General features: G+C 44.0%; 1 protein-coding gene across 1 annotated transcript; it reads left to right on the top strand.

The window, feature by feature from the left end:
• Positions 1-723: 723 nt before the first annotated feature.
• Positions 724-14,571, top strand: LOC112120483 (interferon-induced protein with tetratricopeptide repeats 5-like). The gene is made up of 2 exons (XM_026651134.1): positions 724-768; positions 13,131-14,571. The coding sequence occupies exons 1-2, from the start codon at positions 764-766 to the stop codon at positions 14,569-14,571; spliced, it is 1,446 nt and encodes a 481-aa protein (XP_026506919.1). The 5' UTR covers positions 724-763.
• The last annotated feature ends 2,909 nt before the right edge of the window (positions 14,572-17,480 follow it).

Here is a 17,480-nt window from a genome sequence, read left to right as displayed (position 1 = left end):
CCGAAGCCGGTAGCGCTCGGGCAGCTCGGCTCTTACAGAGCCGAGGACTCAGGGAGCACAGCAGCCGCCGCCGGAGCCTGCTCTAAGGTAAGCCAGGGATGCCGGAAGCTGGGAGTATTTTTCCCGGACATGTTCGGCTTTTTGGAAATTCCCCCCGGACGGGGTTTGATTACCAAAAAGCCGGACATGTCCAGGAAAAACCGGATGTATGGTAACCCTACCTGAGCCCCCTGCCACACCCCTCCTGCACCCCAACTCCCTGTCCTGAGCCCCCGCCGCACCCCTCCTGCACCCCAACCCCCTTCCCTGAGCCCCCTCATGCACCCCTACCTCTGCCCCAATCCCTTGCCCTGAGCCCCTTCCTGCACACCGCACCCCCCCACACACCCCAACCTTTATGATGTTCGCCTTTAAAAAAAAGTTCCCTGGGTGCGCACCCTAATTAAATGTTCTGCGCACTCCTATGGTTAAATCAGTGGCATAAAGCCAAATGTGAACAGAAGAAACAGATCCAAGTCCCTTAAGTTTCAGTTTCCCTGGCAGCAGCTAGTTCAGCTTTTCTATTGTGCGTTCGGAGAGCTGTGCATAGCTTTCACTTTCTAGTTTCCATTTACTTCACTGAACTGCTGAGGAACAGCCCATGTCACATGATGCTGGGATGCCTATAAAATGGAGTAGAGGAATAGCAGCCAGCCTCAACATCCCAGGTTAGTAAGAAAAGAAGCCAAGCTGCATTACAACAGCTGACCAGCAAAGCAAAGCCATGAGGTAAGTAACCAATAGCAACTCTGAACTGTGCCTATTTCATAGAAATGTAGAGCTGGAAAGGACCTTAAGAGGTTGGCCAGCCATCTAGTCCAGTGGTTCTCAACTAGGCGGACGCGTACCCCTGGGGGTACGCAGAGGTCTTCCAGGGGCACATCAACTCATCTAGGTATTTGCCTAGTTTTACAACAGGCTACATAAAAAGCACTAGTGAAGTCAGTACAAACTAAAATTTCATACAGACAATGAATTATTTATATGGCCCTATACACCATACACTTAAAGATAAGTACAATATTTATTTATTTTATAATTCTCTGTATATAATTATATACATGTATTATAAGTTTATATATATCAATTAAAATGAGAAGTAAGCAATTTTTCAGTAAGTGGGCTGTGACACTATCGTATTTTTATGTCTGATTTTGTAAGCAAGTAGTTTTTAAATGAGGTTAAACTTGGGGGACGCAAGACAAATCAGACTCCTGAAACGGGTACAGTAGTCTGGAAAGGTTGAGAGCCACTGATCTAGTCCATCCCCCTGTGCTGAGGATTTGTGTTTTTCTTTCATATGAAAATTCTAAACTATAATTTACTTGAGTTTAAGTAGTTAATCAGGTATGGTACCAAATGTAAGTAATTGTTTTACGTGTGAATTAAAATGAGGACTAGATTAAAGTGATGGTATTGTTAGAAATTTAATTCTGTTAGTTCCAGATGTTCAAACCTCAAACCCCTCTCCATTTTCATGGGTGGAATTTACACCAACAAAGCTTGTGCCCATAGTTCACAGTTGCCACGAGTATTGTAAGGTCAAGTGGATTGCTAAGTAGATGATTTGTGCTCTCAAATCAGGAAACTAACCTTCTAATTACTACTATTGCGGGTGGAACCAGAAAATGTGAGTACGATTTTTGTGCTGCAAACTGATACCCCAGAAAAGGAGACCAACTTCTGGATATCTGGGGGGGAGGGGCGGGTTAGGGAGTCTCAGAGCTTTTTTCACTAATATTTTAAAGGAGAAAACTCCAGACTTATGATGATTCTGAAAGTAACATCATTTAATGCTTCTGTGCTGAACTAAGCTAAAAGATGTTTAACCTGCTGTAACCATGCCTTAGTGGGTCACAACTGAGGATGCCAAATTCAGGACGAACTGCTGAGAAATAGGGGAAACACAACCCAAAACTGGTGGTTATTCTTTTATAAGATATACCAAACCAGCCACAAAAGTAAACTCCTGTTTCATCACACTGGCTAACAAGCAAACATAAAAGCATTTTCCTCAGGCTTTCCAGTTCTTATATCACCACCAAAAACACTGGATTCAGATGAGTGGTTCTTTACAACCAGTCTCATCAAATAACAGGTTCTTCTGATCCCACATAACCAGGTCAATATATAACTTAGATCTTACCCCAAAATCACGCTGATGCCAATCCTTTAGTATCTAAAATCTAAAGGTTTATTTATAAAAAGAAAGAAAGAAAGGTGAGAGTTAAAATTGGTTAAAGGAATCAATTACATACAGTAATGGCAAAAAGAACAGGAGTACTTGTGGCAATTTAGAGACAAACAAATTTATTTGAGCATAAACTTTCGTGGGCTACAGCCCACTTCATCAGATGCATAGAATGGAACATATAGTAAGAAGATATATATACATACAGAGAACATGAAAAAGTGGAAGTAGCCATACCAACTGTAAAAGGCTAATTAATTAAGATGAGTTATTATCAGCAGGAGAAAAAAAACTTTTGTAGTGATAATCAAGATGGCCCATTTTAGACAGTTGACAAGAAGGTGTGAGGATACTTAACATGGGGAAATAGATTCAATATGTGTAATGACCCAGCCACTCCCAGTCTCTATTCAAACCCAAGTTAATGGTATCTAGTTTGCATATTAATTCAAGCTCAGCAGTTTCTCGTTGGAGTCTGTTTTTGAAGCTTTTCGGTTGCAAAATTGCCACCTTTAAGTCTGCTACTGAGTGACCAAAGAGGTTGAAGTGTTCTCCTACTGGTTTTTGAATGTTATGATTCCTGATGTCAGATTTGTGTCCATTTATTTTTTTGTGTAGAGACTGTCCGGTTTGGTCAATGTACATGGCAGAGGGGCATTGCTGGCACATGATGGTATATATCACATTGGTAGATGTGCAGGTGAATGAGCCCCTGATGGCATGGCTGATGTGATTAGGTCCTATGATGGTGTCATTTGAATAAATATGTGGACAGAGTTGGCATCGGGCTTTGTTGCAAGGATAGGTTTCTGGGTTAGTGTTTTTGTTGTGTGGTTGCTGGTGAGTATTTGCTTCAGGTTGGGGGGCTGTCTGTAAGCGAGGGACTGGTCTGTCTCCCAAGATCTGTGAGAGTGAGGGATCATCTTTCAGGATAGGTTGTAGATCTTTGATGATACGCTGGAGAAGTTTTAGTTGGGGGCCGAAGGTGACGACTAGTGGCATTCTGTTATTTTCTTTGTTGGGCCTATCCTGTAGGCAGATGACTTCTGGGTACTCTTCTGGCTCTGTCAATCTGTTTTTTCATTTCAGCAGATGGGTATTGTAGTTTTAAGAATGCTTGATAGAGATCTTGTAGGTGTTTCTCTCTGTCTGAAGGATTGGAGCAAATGTTGTTGTATCTTAGAGCTTGGCTGTAGACAATGGATCGTGTAGTGTGTCCTGGATGGAAGCTGGAGGCATGTAGGTAAGTATAGCGGTCAGTAGGTTTCCGGTATAGGGTGGTGTTTATGTGACCATCACTTATGAGCACAGTAGTGTCCAGGAAATGGACCACTTGTGTGGATTGCTCTAGGCTGAGGTTGATGGTGGGATGGAAAATGTTGAAATCACGGTGGAATTCCTCAAGGGCTTCTTTTCCATGGGTCCAGATGATGAAGATGTCATCAATGTAGTGCAAGTAGAGTAGGAGCGTTCGGGGACGAGAGCTAAGGAAGCGTTGTTCTAAGTCAGCCATAAAAATGTTGGCATACTGTGGGGCCATGTGGGTACCCATAGCAGTGCCGCTGACTTGAAGGTATATATTGTCCCCAAATGTGAAATAGTTGTGAGTGAGGAGAAAGTCACAAAGTTCAGCCACCAGGTTTGCCGTGACATTATCGGGGATACTGTTCCTGATAGCTTGTAGTCCATCTTTGTGTGGAATATTGGTGTAGAGGGCTTCTACATCCATAGTGGCCAGGATGGTGTTTACCGAAAGATCACCAATGGATTGTAGTTTTCTCAGGAAGTCAGTGGTGTCTTGAAGATAGCTGGGAGTGCTGGTAGCACAGGGCCTGAGGAGAGAGTCCACATAGCCAGATAATCCTGCTGTGAGGGTGCCAATGCCTGAGATGATGGGGCATCCAGGATTTCCAGGTTTATGGATCTTGGGTAACAAATAGAATACTCCTGGTTGGGGTTCTAGGCATGTGTCTGTACAGATCTGTTCCTGTGCTTTTTCAGGGAGTTTCTTGAGCAGATGGTGTAGTTTCTTTTGGTAATCCTCAGTGGGATCAGAGGATAATGGCCTGTAGAATGTGGAGTTAGAGAGCTGCCTAACAGCCTCTTGTTCATATTCCAACTTATTCATGATGACGATAGCACCTCCTTTGTCAGCCTTTTTGATTATGATGTCAGAGTTGCTCCTGAGGCTGTTGATGGCGTTGTGTTCAGCATGGCTGAAGTTATGGGGCAAGTGATTCTGCTTTTCCACAATTTCAGGCCATGCACGTGGACGGAAGCAATCTATGTAGAAGTCCAGTCTGTTGTTTTGACCTTCAGGAGGAGTCCACGCAGAATCTTTCTTTTTGTAGTGAATAAACTGCTGGCCTAAGTCAAGTCTCTGGAGTACATCCACAGCTTGGATGGGTCATTCAGTCCATTGTTCAGAGCTTCAGTTTGTAGCAAGGTTCCTCCAGAGGTAAGAAGCAGGATTGAAGACAAAATGGAGGTGTTTCCAGGGCCTTTTATAGCTTTTGCCATGTGGAGGGCATGCCATTGTTCTTACTGTTGAAAATCACAGCAACAAGATGGAAGTTTGGAGTCACATGGGCAAGTCACATGTTCATGCCCAATTTCCCTCAGTCATTGCAGGAAGCCATTACTTACACTCCAGACAGCATGTTTACATCACAGTACACTCAGTGTAGATGGGCGTCTCCCATGGTACATTGCTAACCAAGTGTTTCTCCAAGATATGCTGGGCATTAACTTGTGGGCGTTACCCCAGGAGCAAACATTTGAAATCCAAGTATAGAGCCAATACTTATTGTGATGGGTTGCATCACAGAAACCCCCTTGGGAACTGCCAACTGCTGTGCCAAGACTACTTCTGCCCCTGCTTTCCCTGCCAGCTTGGGACTCCAGCACCCTGTCTTGTTGAGCCAGACATGCCAGTCTGCTCCAACACAGACCCAGGGTCTGAACCACATCCCCTAACTGCTGTAGGCTTAAACTGAAAGCAGCTTACAGCAGTGTTCCTGTCTTTAACACTCAGATGCTCAACTCCCAGTGGGGTCTAACCCCAAATAAATCCATTTTACTCAAATTGTTCACCCTCTAGAACACTGATAGAGCGATATGCACAGCTGTTTGGCCCCCCCTCCCCCCAGGTATTAATACATTCTCTGGGTTAATTAATAAGTAAAAAGTGATTTTATTAAATACAGAAAGTAGGATTTAAGTGGTTCCAAGTAGTAGCAGACAGAACAAAGTGAATTACCAAGCAAAATAAAATAGAACACACAAGTCTAAGCCTAGTACAGTAATAAAACTGAATACAGATAAAATCTCACCCTCAGAGATGTTTCAATAAGTTTCTTTCACAGACTGGATGCATTCCTAGTCTGGGCACAAACCTTTCCCCTGGTACAGCCCTTGTTCCAGCTCAGGTGGTAGCTAGGGGATTTCTCATGATGGCTCCCCATTTGTTCTGTTCCACCCACTTATATATCTTTTGCACCTTTGTCCCTCTGGGTTCCCACCCCTCCTTCTCAATGGAAAAACACCAGGTTAAAGATGGATTCCAGTTCAGGTGACATGATCACATGTCACTGTAAGACCCCAAGCCTTCATTTCTGCCTGCCAACAGAGCCATCCACAGTCAAATGTCCTGGTTGATGGGAGCCATCAAGATTCCAAACCACCATTAATGGCCCACACTGTGCATAATTACAATAGGCCCTCAGAGTTATATTTCATATTTCTAGTTTCAGATACAAGAGTGATACATTTATATAAATAGGATGACCACACTCAGTAGAGTATAAGCTTTGTAATGATACCTTACAAGAGACCTTTTGCATGAAGCACATTTTAGTTACATTATATTCACACTCATCAGCATACTTTCATAAAAACATATAGAGTGCAACATCACACTTATAACTTCAAATACAAAATGATACATGCATAAAGATAGCATAGTCATAACCAGCAAGTCATAACCTTTTCATAGCCACCTCACTTGACAACCTTTGTACACTATTTGCTGCAAATATATAACAGTGATTGCAACAATGCTCTATATGGTCGTATTTTAATCAGATAACGTCACACCTGCACTACAACTCCACCTGTTCACATTATTTATTTCTCTACTGCTATTATACACATGAAAGTTTTTGTTGTTCTGGATTCAGGCATGGTCTAACAAAGCCCTTAATCACATGCTGAACTAAGTACATGAGTAGTCCCATTGACTTCAGTGGGACTATTTACATTCTTCTACTTAAGCATTTGCTTAGAGTGTCTTACTGAATCAAGGCCCGAGTGAGAACAATTGTGTATGAAATGTCCATTCACCTATTGGATTAATTTAATTGACACCACAGCTCCCTAACAGGTGCAGGATTATTTCAACATTTAGAGTCTCCTCTCCACTCAAAACTTGTATTTTACCCACAGATGAAACATTTATGCTGATATCAATTAAAAACTTAAACTGTACAATGATATTACTCGATAGAAATGAGGAAGTCTTTGATGGTAGGGATATGCATTAATAGAATTACTATCACTCTCTCCTTCAGACCTCATTGTAGGATCTAAATGTAAAACATTGAGACTAGATAAAATATTCAGGAACATTTTCTCCCAAGACCACAGTGATCCTAATTGAATTCCACTCCACCACCCCCCCAAAGCTCTAATAGTTCATTTCTGGCTCCTCTTCTCCTGACCTCCTCACAATTTGCTAATAGGTCTCCACAACCCCAACTCATCTTTCCTTCCACAATCCTCCACTTGTACCCCTTGCTCTCCCTCCAGCACCTTCAGCATGCATGATTTTGCAATTGGGTGGCAGCACATACATTGGCACACAAACTGCTAGATCTTCTATGTTCCACCAGGGTTCTGCTAAGTAACAAATAAGTATTTGATTTAGGGCTCTATTTTGTTTAAGCTATACAAATGTTTGTTTGTCGAGATGCAGCATTGTGTAGAGTTTGTCTTGACTAAGATTTAAACGTGTGTTGTCAGCCAACAAGTTTTAACACGTTCTAAAGTGCTCCTATGGACAAGACACTATGGACTTTAGTACATGCTAAGCTGGTCAAGTTGAAGCTAAAGGGTAGCCTAGGCTTCAAGTTGATCGGTTTATACTTGGTAAAGTCTACAGTGGCGTGTGTACGCTAAAGTTCTAGAATATGTTAATTATAATATGTTAGCTGACACATTTACACACCACACACCTTTAAACCCTAGTTAAGACAAGGCCTCAGAGTCTAGACTCCTTGGTTTCTTTTTCTGCTCCTAGCTAGGGCAGGGTGGAGTCAGGGCCGGCGCTTCCACTAGGCGACCCTAGGCGGTCACCTAGGGTGGCAGGATGTGGGGGGCAGCATTTTGCCACCCTCGTCGGAATTTCGGCAGCAATTCCTCTGGGCGGGAAGAAAAGCGGTCGTGGAAATGCCGCCGAGAACCAGAGCCACCCAGAGGGGCTTCTTCCGCTCTGGGTCTTTGGCGGAAATTCGGCGGCGGGTCCTTCACTCGCTCCGGGACCCGCCACCGAAGTGCCCCAAAGACCCGGAGTGGAAGGACCCCCGCCGCTGAGAACACAGCTTCAGAGGAGGAGCTGCCGCCGATTACTGAGGAGGAGCGCTGCTGCCTAGGGCGGCAAAAACCCTGGCGCCGCTCCTGGGTGGAGTTAGGGGCAGATTATCAGAGCTAAGTGAGAGGAGAGCTCAGAGAAGGGATTCAGGGACAGATTGGTGCAATGTCAGAAAGAAAATAGTGGGGAGAAGAAGCAAGGCAGCCTGTGTGCCAGGATAAATGATCAGGCAGGAGTATTGACTTCTGTTTCATATTAGTACCACTTTGTTGAGAGTACACCAATTTGTTCTTTTTCAGATGTCTCCCAACATCTACTACTTATGAAAAATAAAATAAAGATAAGGAATGGGAAAGAGAGTATTCATAGAAATGTATATCCTCTTTTTCACATTTATCTATTGTAGGTTGCTGGGTGTTAACACTTTTGACAATCAGGCTATTTATTTCAGTGTCTATAAATGGATTTAGAAGCCTAAATTTAGGCACCTATTTTTAAAAATCTTGGTCCCAGTTTCTAGTTCTTTCATAACTCATTACTCTACCCCATCCACTCCCAATATTCTCCTACCTTGGATGATCCCTCAGGCAAAGGAAGATCTGAGCAGTGTGTCATGGAGTGGAAACTAGATGCCTCAAGCAAAGTCACTGTTGCTTGAGAGAGCAATGAGGCCTGCATGACTGAGTGCAGGCAGCTCTATTTCTCCAGCTCTTCAGCAGCTGTGTTCCCCCTTCCATATGTTAGGGTACACGGAGCTACTAGAAAAATGGAGCTGTCTACCCTCTGAAGAAGCTCCTAAATGCAGAGGCTTCTAGTGCTGCCAGATCAGACGGTTGGCCATTTTGGACTCATTTGTCTGAGGGTATGTTTACTTTAGAATTACTGTAGTAGCACAACTGCAACTGCAGCACTATAGTGTAGATACTTACTACAGAGATGGAAGGGGTTCTTTCATCACTGTAGTTATAGGTGCTGGAACTGCGGGTGCTGCCACACCCCCTGGCTTGAAGTGGTTTCCATTATACACAGGGTTTACAGTTTGGTTCAATGGCTCTCAGCACCTCCATTATAAAAATTGTTTCAGCGCCCCTGACTGTAGTAACTCTACTGCCTTTCCAAGAGGCAGTAGCTAGGTTGATGGAAGCATTCTTCTGTTAAGAACATAACAACAGCCATACTAGGTCAGACCAAAGATCCATCCAGCCCAGAAGAGGCAATGAACAGACCAGGTAATCATCAAGTGATCCATCCCCTGTCACCCATTCCCAGCTTCTGGCAAACAGAGGCTAGGGACACCATCCCTGTCCATCCTGGATAATAAGTGACGGACCTATCCTCCATGAATAGGAGTTCCTTTTTGAACCCTGTTATAGTCATGGTCTTCACAACATCCTCTGGCAAGGAATTCCACAGGTTGACTGTGTTGTGCGAAGAAATACTTCTTTTTGTTTGTTTTAAACTTGCTGCCTATTAATTTCATTTGGTGACCCCTAGTTCTTGTGTTATGAGAAGGAGTAAATAACACTTCCTTATTTACTTTCTCTACACCTGTCATGATTTTATAGACCTCTATCAAATCCCCTTTAGTCGTCTCTTTTCCAAGCTGAAAAGTCCCAGCCTTTTTAATCTCTCCTAATATGGAAGCTGTTCGAAATCCCTAATAATTTTTGTTGCCCTTTGCTGTACCTTTTCCAATTCCAATGTATCTTTTTTGAGATGGGGTGAGCTGATCTACACAAAAAGTATTCAAGATGTGGACGTACCATCAATTTGTATAGAGGCAATATGATATTTTCTGTCTTATCTATCCTTTTCCTAATGATTCCCAACATTCAGTTAGCTTTTGTGACTGCCACTGCACACTGATACTCCTGAGGGCATTCTGTGCCAAAAAATTAAAAATTCTGCACACAATATTTTAAAATTCTGCAAATTTTGTCAAATAAATGTGGAGGCTCCAGCATAGCATTGGGGAACACAGGCCACTGGTTGCACAGAGGTGGGTGATTACTGTGCAGCTCACCCCTCCTGGGACACAGACTCAGTGGTGAGGCTGCACCCAACCCTGACACAGCACAAGGACCGGGCCTGCCCCAAAAACACCCCAGAGCCCTGTCCCTCCATGCCAGGTGCACCAGGTGTCGATAGGCAGGGTCAGCAAGGTAGGATCCAAGTGTGGAGGGGGTTAGCATGGGCGGAATCCAGGTGTGGGTTGAGAGGGTTCGGTGTGTGGTAATCTGGGTGCAGGCAGTTCAGTTGGGTTCTGGGTGTGGGGGGGACCTGGATGCACTGGGGCTTGTTGGGAGGTTCTGGGTGCAACCGTAATGGTACTGTGCAGGGGGGTCCAGGTGAAGGTAGTTGGGGCTCAGTGGAGGGGTCTGAGTGTGGGTGGGGATAGAGCTCAGCAGGGGGGTTGGTGTGGGGGGGGCTCAGTGGGGAGGGTCCAGATGCTGAGAGAGTGGGGCTCAGTGTGGTTGGGATCCAGGTGCACCTGGTTGGGGCTCAGTAGGGTGGGGATCTCGGTGCGGGTGGCTCATCAGGGTGGTCCAGGTGCAGAGGCAGTGGAGCTCATCGGGGGGGGGGGGGTTGGGGGGGTGGTGGGGGGGGGGGGTGAGGCTCAGCAGAAGGGTCTGGATGCACGGGGGTTGGACAGATGTGGGAGTAGCTCCCTGTACAGTGATCCATCCTGCTGCAGCTGAGGAGCAATGGGTGCAGGAAGCACGGGGTAGGTGGGAGAGTTTGCAGAGCTTCCTACAGCTGGGGGAGAAATCTGGGGGTGGGTCTGACCCAACCCCGGATCCCGTGCATGGGAAGAGGAAGTCCCGTCTTCCCCAGTCCAGACGGAACTTGCAGCTGAGCCTGACGCAGGGTAGGAGCCACCAGCTGTGTCTTCCCCAATCCTGCCCCACAGTGATTTACCTCTCTGCCGGCTGCCCTGGGCACCCAAAACATACTGTTGCATGATCGCTCTTGTGGTTTCTCTTTGCTTCCCTGTCAGTTTTCTGCGGGGAAACAAAGAAATCCTGTGCATGCGCAGTGATGCAGATTTCCCCCATGGGTAACATTGAGTGGATGTTTTCAGAGAATTATCCACAGTGACTCCAAGATCTCTTTCTTGAGTGGTAACACTTAATTTAGACCCCATCATTTTATATGTATAGTTGGGATTATGTCTTCCAATATGCATTACTTTGCATTTATCAACACTGAATTTCATCTGCCTTTTTGTTGCCCAGTCACCCAGTTTTGTGAGGTCCCTTTGTAGCTCTTTGCAGTCTGCTTTGGACTTAACTATCTTCAGTAGTTTTGTATCATCTGCAAAATTTGCCACCTCACTGTTTACCCCATAGGCTGGAGCACCCATGGGGAAAAATTAGTGAGTGCTCTGCACACACTGGCAGCCAAGCTCCCCTCCGTGCCACCCACCCCCCGCCCCACCTCCTCCTCCTTCCCTGAGCACCCCTGGTCCCCGCTCCTCCACCTACCTCCCAGCGCTTGTCGCTGCCAAACAGCTGCTCCAGGAGGGAGGGGGGAGGAGCAGGAACGTGGCGCACTCAGGGAAGGAGGCAGGGAAGAGGTGGGGCCGGGGCGGGGATTTGGGGAAGGAATCAGAATAGGGGCAGGGAGGGGGCGGAGTTGGGGCAGGGACTTTGGGGAAGGGCTTGGAATGGGGGCAGGCAGGGATGGGAGGGAGCGGGGTAGGGGTGAAGTCAGGGCAGGGCTGGGGGCAGAGGGGGGTTGAGCACCCACCGGCACGAGCAGAAGTTGGCGCCTATGGTTTACCCCTTTTTCCAGATCATTTATGAATATGTTGAACAACACTGGTCCCTGTATAGACCGCTGGGGGCATCACTATTTACCTATCTCCATTTTGAAAAACTGACCATTTATTTCTACCTTTTGTTTCCTATCTTTTAACCAGTTACTGAGCCATGAGAGGACCTTCCCTCTTATTCCATTACAGCTTACTTTGCTTAAGAGCCTTTGGTGATGGACCTTGTCAAAGACTTTCTGAAAATCTAAGTACACTATATCCACTGGATCACCCTTGGTCACATGTTTATTGACCCCCTCAAAGAATTCTAATAGATTGGTGTGGCATGATTTCCATTTACAAAAGCCACGTTGACTTTCCCCCAATAAATCATGTTTAGCTATATGTCTGATAATTCTGTTCTTTACTATAGTTTCAACCAATTTGCCTGATACGGAAGTTAGGCTTACTGGCCTGTAATTGCCGAGATCACCTCTGGAGCCTTTTAAAAAAATTAGCATCACATTAGCTATCCTCCAGTCATCTGGTACAGAAGCTGATTTAAATGATAGATTACAAACCACAGTTAGTAGTTCTGCAATTTCACATTTGAGTTCCTTCAGAACTCTTGGGGTGAATACCATCTGGTCCTGGTGATTTATTATTGTGTAATTTAATTTGTTCTAAAACCTCCTCTAAAGACACCTCAGTCTGGGACAGTTCCTCAGTTATCACCTAAAAAGAATGGCTCAGGTTTGGGAATCTCCCTCACATCCTCTGCATTGGTGAAGACAGATGTAAAGAATTAATGTAGTATCTCTGCAATGGCCTTACCTTCCTTGAGTGCTCCTTTAGCATCTTGATACGATAGTCCAGTTGTTTAGCAGGTTTCCTGCTTCTGATGTTGACCTAGCATTATCAACTTTGGCACTTAGGTCATCTTAACTATGTCTCTCGGGGGTTGAAAAATTCACCCTAAGCGATGTAGGTAAGCTGACCTTAGTTTTAGGTGTAGACCAGTCCTGAACAACATCCTATCTCTAGACAAACAAATAAGTGGAAGTGTGCAGATCTGGTATAACATAGCCCGAATGAAGTGCAAACCAATGTAGGCCTCATGCCACCTTTCTGTCCTTTAACTACACAGAACACTCTACTAGGGTAACATAATACAAGATAATTTAATCGTACAGAATAAAAATGATCCAACATGGATAAGAAAAGTGAGGAGTTACTGTAGTTTACATGGGATCAGAGTAACAGAGACAATATGAATAACCAATGGTGTTCAAATCTTCAGACCTATGAGCTCCATATCTTTGGTTTCTCAAAGTATTGTTCTCTGGTTAGTGCCACTTGTGATGCACCCTCTCTCTGAAGCATCTGTAGAGGTGACATTATTGCTATCTCACTAGTTAAGATTGGCAATATTGTAAATTAAAAACAGAAGTACAGAAAAGCAAAATAAAAGATAGATAATTGTCCTCTGGGGTAAATAAAGTTTTAATTTGAATCTCTTCTTCACAAAGGCTTAAACATGCTTCTTTTTTCCCCTCTAGCAATATTTCCAAGAATTCGCTAAAAACTGTCTTGCTGCAACTTGAATGCCATTTTACATGGACTTTGCTGAAGGATGATGTTGATCTTGATAACTTAGAGGAAACAATTTGTGATCAGATTGAGTTTCTAATCACAAAATCCAAAATCAGTAATTATAATCTGCTAGCCTATGTGAAACACATGAAAGGCAACAGTGAGGAAGCTCTGGAAAGTCTACAAAAAGCTGAAGGAGAAGTTCAAACAAATCATGCAGATGAGGTTGACAGAAAAATTCTTGTTACCTGGGGGAACTATGCTTGGGTCTATTACCATATGAACAAACTTCAAGAAGCTCAATCCTACATAGACAAGGTAGAAAGCAGCTGCAAAAAGCTCTCAAGTGCATCTCGCTATAAGATTCAACTGCCTGAGATCTACTGTGAACAAGGGTGGGCACTATTAAAGTTTGGAATAAAGTATTATGAAAGAGCAAAGAAATGCTTTGAAAAGGCTCTGGAAGAGGAACCCAACAATCCAGAATTTAATTCTGGCTATGCAATTGCCATATATCGCCTGGAAGATTTTCTTACAAAAGGCTCTTCTGGTGAGGACTCATCACTGGAACCTTTAAGGCGTGCAGTAAGACTGAATCCAAACGACACTTTTGTTATGGCACTCCTTGCACTGAAACTTCAGGACACAGACCAAGTCGAAGAAGGAGAAAAGTACATCAAAGAAGCATTGCAAAAAACCCCAGATCTTCCCTATTTATTGCGATATGCTGCCAAGTTTTACAGAAAAAAAGGACTAGTGGAGAAATCACTGGGGTTTTTGAAAAAGGCACTGGAATTTACACCAACCTCTGGCTTCCTGCATCATCAGATAGGTCTTTGCTACAGAACACAATTATACAAAATGAAAAAAGATACAAAATATCCACGTAGAGAGCAGATGGAGGAACTGATTCGATTGTGCATTTTTCATTTTAAAATGGTGGTGGAGCAAAAATCAAAGTTTATGTATGCCTATATTGACCTAGCAAGCATGTATGCAGAAGGAAATCAATATCAAGAAGCAGAAGACACCTTTCAAAAAGTATTTAAGATGGAGAAACTCACCTGTGATGAGAAGCAACAACTCCACTACCGCTATGGACGCTTTCAGGAATATCACAAAAAGTCTGAATCTGAGGCTATTAATCATTACACAAAAGGGCTGAAAATTGAGAAAAACTCACATGAAAGAAACCTGTGTAAAGATGCTCTGAAGAAATTAATAGAAAGGAGAATTCAGAGAGGCTCTGCAGATGCTAAAAATTTGGGTATGCTTGGACTTATTCACCAACTGAATGGGGAGAAGCCTCAAGCAATTGAGTGTTATGAGAAAGCCCTGGCATTGGAGCCTGATAATGAAGAATACTTAAGTGCTCTCTGTGAGATACGGCTTTCCATAGAAATCTAAAGCTTCTAACAGCTGGCAGAGAATCCATTTCTGTAACCACCCAATTTTTTTTTTTCAATGAAGTTTGTCAACTTCCTCCATTATTTGTATGATAGCCTGAATTCCCCATTTAGGCAAAACTTGCATTGGAATTAGGCCTATAGTTTGAACATTACTTATTGGCATGTAGTGCAGAATTTGTAATCCTAGCAATTAATGAGCTCTTGTGGCCTCTCCCTCCTGCGAAATAACGATGTTTATGTTGATAACAAAGAACACTTTCTGCAGTGCTTGAAGTGAAAAAGTGTAACAGATGTGGAAGTTGGTAGCACCACCTGCTGGTGATCATGTAAAACTTGGAAAATGATGTTTTCTAACTTGCATAATGCCAAGAGTATGACTGTGGAGAACGTATAATAGTTAATCTATCTTTTGGCTCAATTTAAGATCTCTGTAAATATCTGTGTTTGTGTTAATTTCTGCTCTTAGATACATAGCTTCAACGTGAATCATCAGAACGTGCAGTACACTGGGAAAAGATGAGGGTTAAAATTTATCAAGAGTCTGTTAGGTCATACTATTTCAAGACATCAGATAGTTGAGTGCATCCTCCTATGAGGGCAAGAAATAATGATATGGATTGGGTACTACTGATGAGTTTTATCATTTTGGACAGGGTGGATTTATATTGTTACTAGGATGCACACTTTGGAGCTATATTCAGAATTCAGTATGGGTCATGGACTTTTGGAGTCTGTAGGCTTGCATAATTGACTGCGTTTGCCGTACTTGTTTAACTAGGAAGAAAAAAGAGCCCTGCTTGTATCTTTTTTCCAATGAGAATCTTATAAACCATGTACCATTTGCACGTTGCTGTATTTTTGTAAATTATTAAAACTGCACTGAGTCAATTAAATTTTGCTTTGGGAATCTGTCTGCAGACCAACCCCCACATCTGTACGTAAAAGCTACCAAAATGGCCATTTAAAGCATAGGAATAAAATTCTGATCAGATGTTAAGGAGACAGAGGAAAAGCCCCACTTGATTTCCTGGACTGTCTGCAAAGCTAGTTTTAGTAGTTTTGCACTGAACCATTGAACTGTGCTTAGAGAGCATCTTTCTAGTTCAAGTACACCCCACAATCTTGGGCATGTGCACATGGGTAGAGGGGCGAGAGGACATAAGGGGTACATGCGGGAGGAGGTGACAGAGCATAGGGCACAGGGGAAGAAGTTTGACAGGGCATGCGGGAGAGGGTGACATAGCACAGGGCCCAGGCACGTGGGGGAAAGGAACGAGGGAACACAGGGCATGGTGCGCATAGGGGAGGGCATGACAGAACACCGCACCCAGGCACATGGGGAGGGGGTGACAGGGCACAGTTGCACGAGAAAGGAAGTGACAAAACACAGGGGATGTGCACCAGGGAGAGAGGAGTGACAGAAGACAGGTTGTTTAAAAATAAAAAAAAAGAGGAAGGTGTGGAGAATGTATTCCATCTTGTGAATTGCTAAGAAGACTCTAGTTGTTTTAGGACTGATGGCCAAAGGGCAAAGCTTGTACACTGTGACACTTTTACATTCCACTACTGTATCTTGGCCAATGGGATGGCATGCAATGCGCCACGTAGAAAACATACTCCATTTCCAAAGCAAACCCCTTTAAGACTTTGTTTGTGAAAAAAATAAGAGCTATTTTTCAGGACCAATTATATCTTCACTTTTGTACATTTCTATTAGACAGCAGGCACCAGAAAAATGCAATAACCCTCCAAGTCATGCCACCCAGCAGTCACATTATTAAGCTCCCAAATCATTCATGTTGCTACAAGTGCTTCATGTAGTCAATCAGTTATCCAGGAATAAATATTACTCATCAAGGGTGTAAACTCTGGCTTCAGATGCACATGTGGAATTCTCACTCACTGCACTGGCAGCTGTGTTATTGGCGGGTGGAGTTGGTCTCTGGGAAACACAGATGAAGCCAAAGGGAATTTACAGTGTGATTCTGGGTCATGAAAACCCCCTTTCTCAAAGAATCTCTCACAAAATTGATGTATCCCATCCCATATGCACACAGTCAAAAAAGTACACTTCCACCTCTTCATTCTGAAAAGGCAGGGGAGGAGGCCTTTCTTGCTTTTTATAACTAAGGTCCAGATTGTCTCTTCCACTTCCAAAAACAGAGGTGACCCAGAATGGGTGGTAGAGGTGGGGGAGGGACTCCCTGTGGGAGAAGAGAAAGTGGGGGGAAGGGCGGGGAAGAGTGTCACATCCACAAAATGGACTATCCCTACCCCACCTCTTTCCCTCTCCAAGTTTGAGAACTGCTGGAAAGAAGAGGAGATGAAGTCAGGAACCACAGCCTTTCCAGAGCATGATCCCTGAGTGGCCTCACAGATATGAGAGTGAGATATTTCATCTGCTCTTGATGCTGTTTCATATAACATCATCTTCTGTTAAATCTTCTATGCAGCTGCGACTGCACAGCCATGCAGCAATGGCGGTATGGCTTCCACCTGAGCCATCCTGCTCAGGGAGGAGGATGAAGGGGGCAGCAGAGTAGCATTGAGGGGCCAGTCCTTCATCAGGCTGCCTCCGCATATCTGGAGGCTCCCTTCCCTATGGAAGGCCCTTTGGTGTAGGAAGGCTATGCTCCTCTCTACAGTGCCCCCCCTCCCCAATTCCTGCTACGGGGGGAGACAGTTTTCGGGAAACTCCTCAAGATGAACCTTGAGGAAGGAAGGAGTAGGAATGCAGCTGTTTGTGGAGAAAGATCTTGGCCAGAAATTTCCAAAATACCAGGCACCAAAAGCCTCTTAAATCTAGCAGAGAAAGGCAAACAAGAACCAATGGCTAGAAGCTGGTGCCAGATAATTGCAAATTAGAAATACAGAACACATTTTTATAACAAAGAGGGTGATTTACCA

The sequence above is a fragment of the Terrapene carolina genome, unplaced genomic scaffold (genome assembly GCF_002925995.2).
Source record: "Terrapene carolina triunguis isolate 2854851 unplaced genomic scaffold, T_m_triunguis-2.0 Scaffold95, whole genome shotgun sequence".
NCBI lineage: Eukaryota > Metazoa > Chordata > Testudines > Emydidae > Terrapene > Terrapene triunguis.
This window is presented reverse-complemented; position numbering and strand designations above follow the sequence as displayed.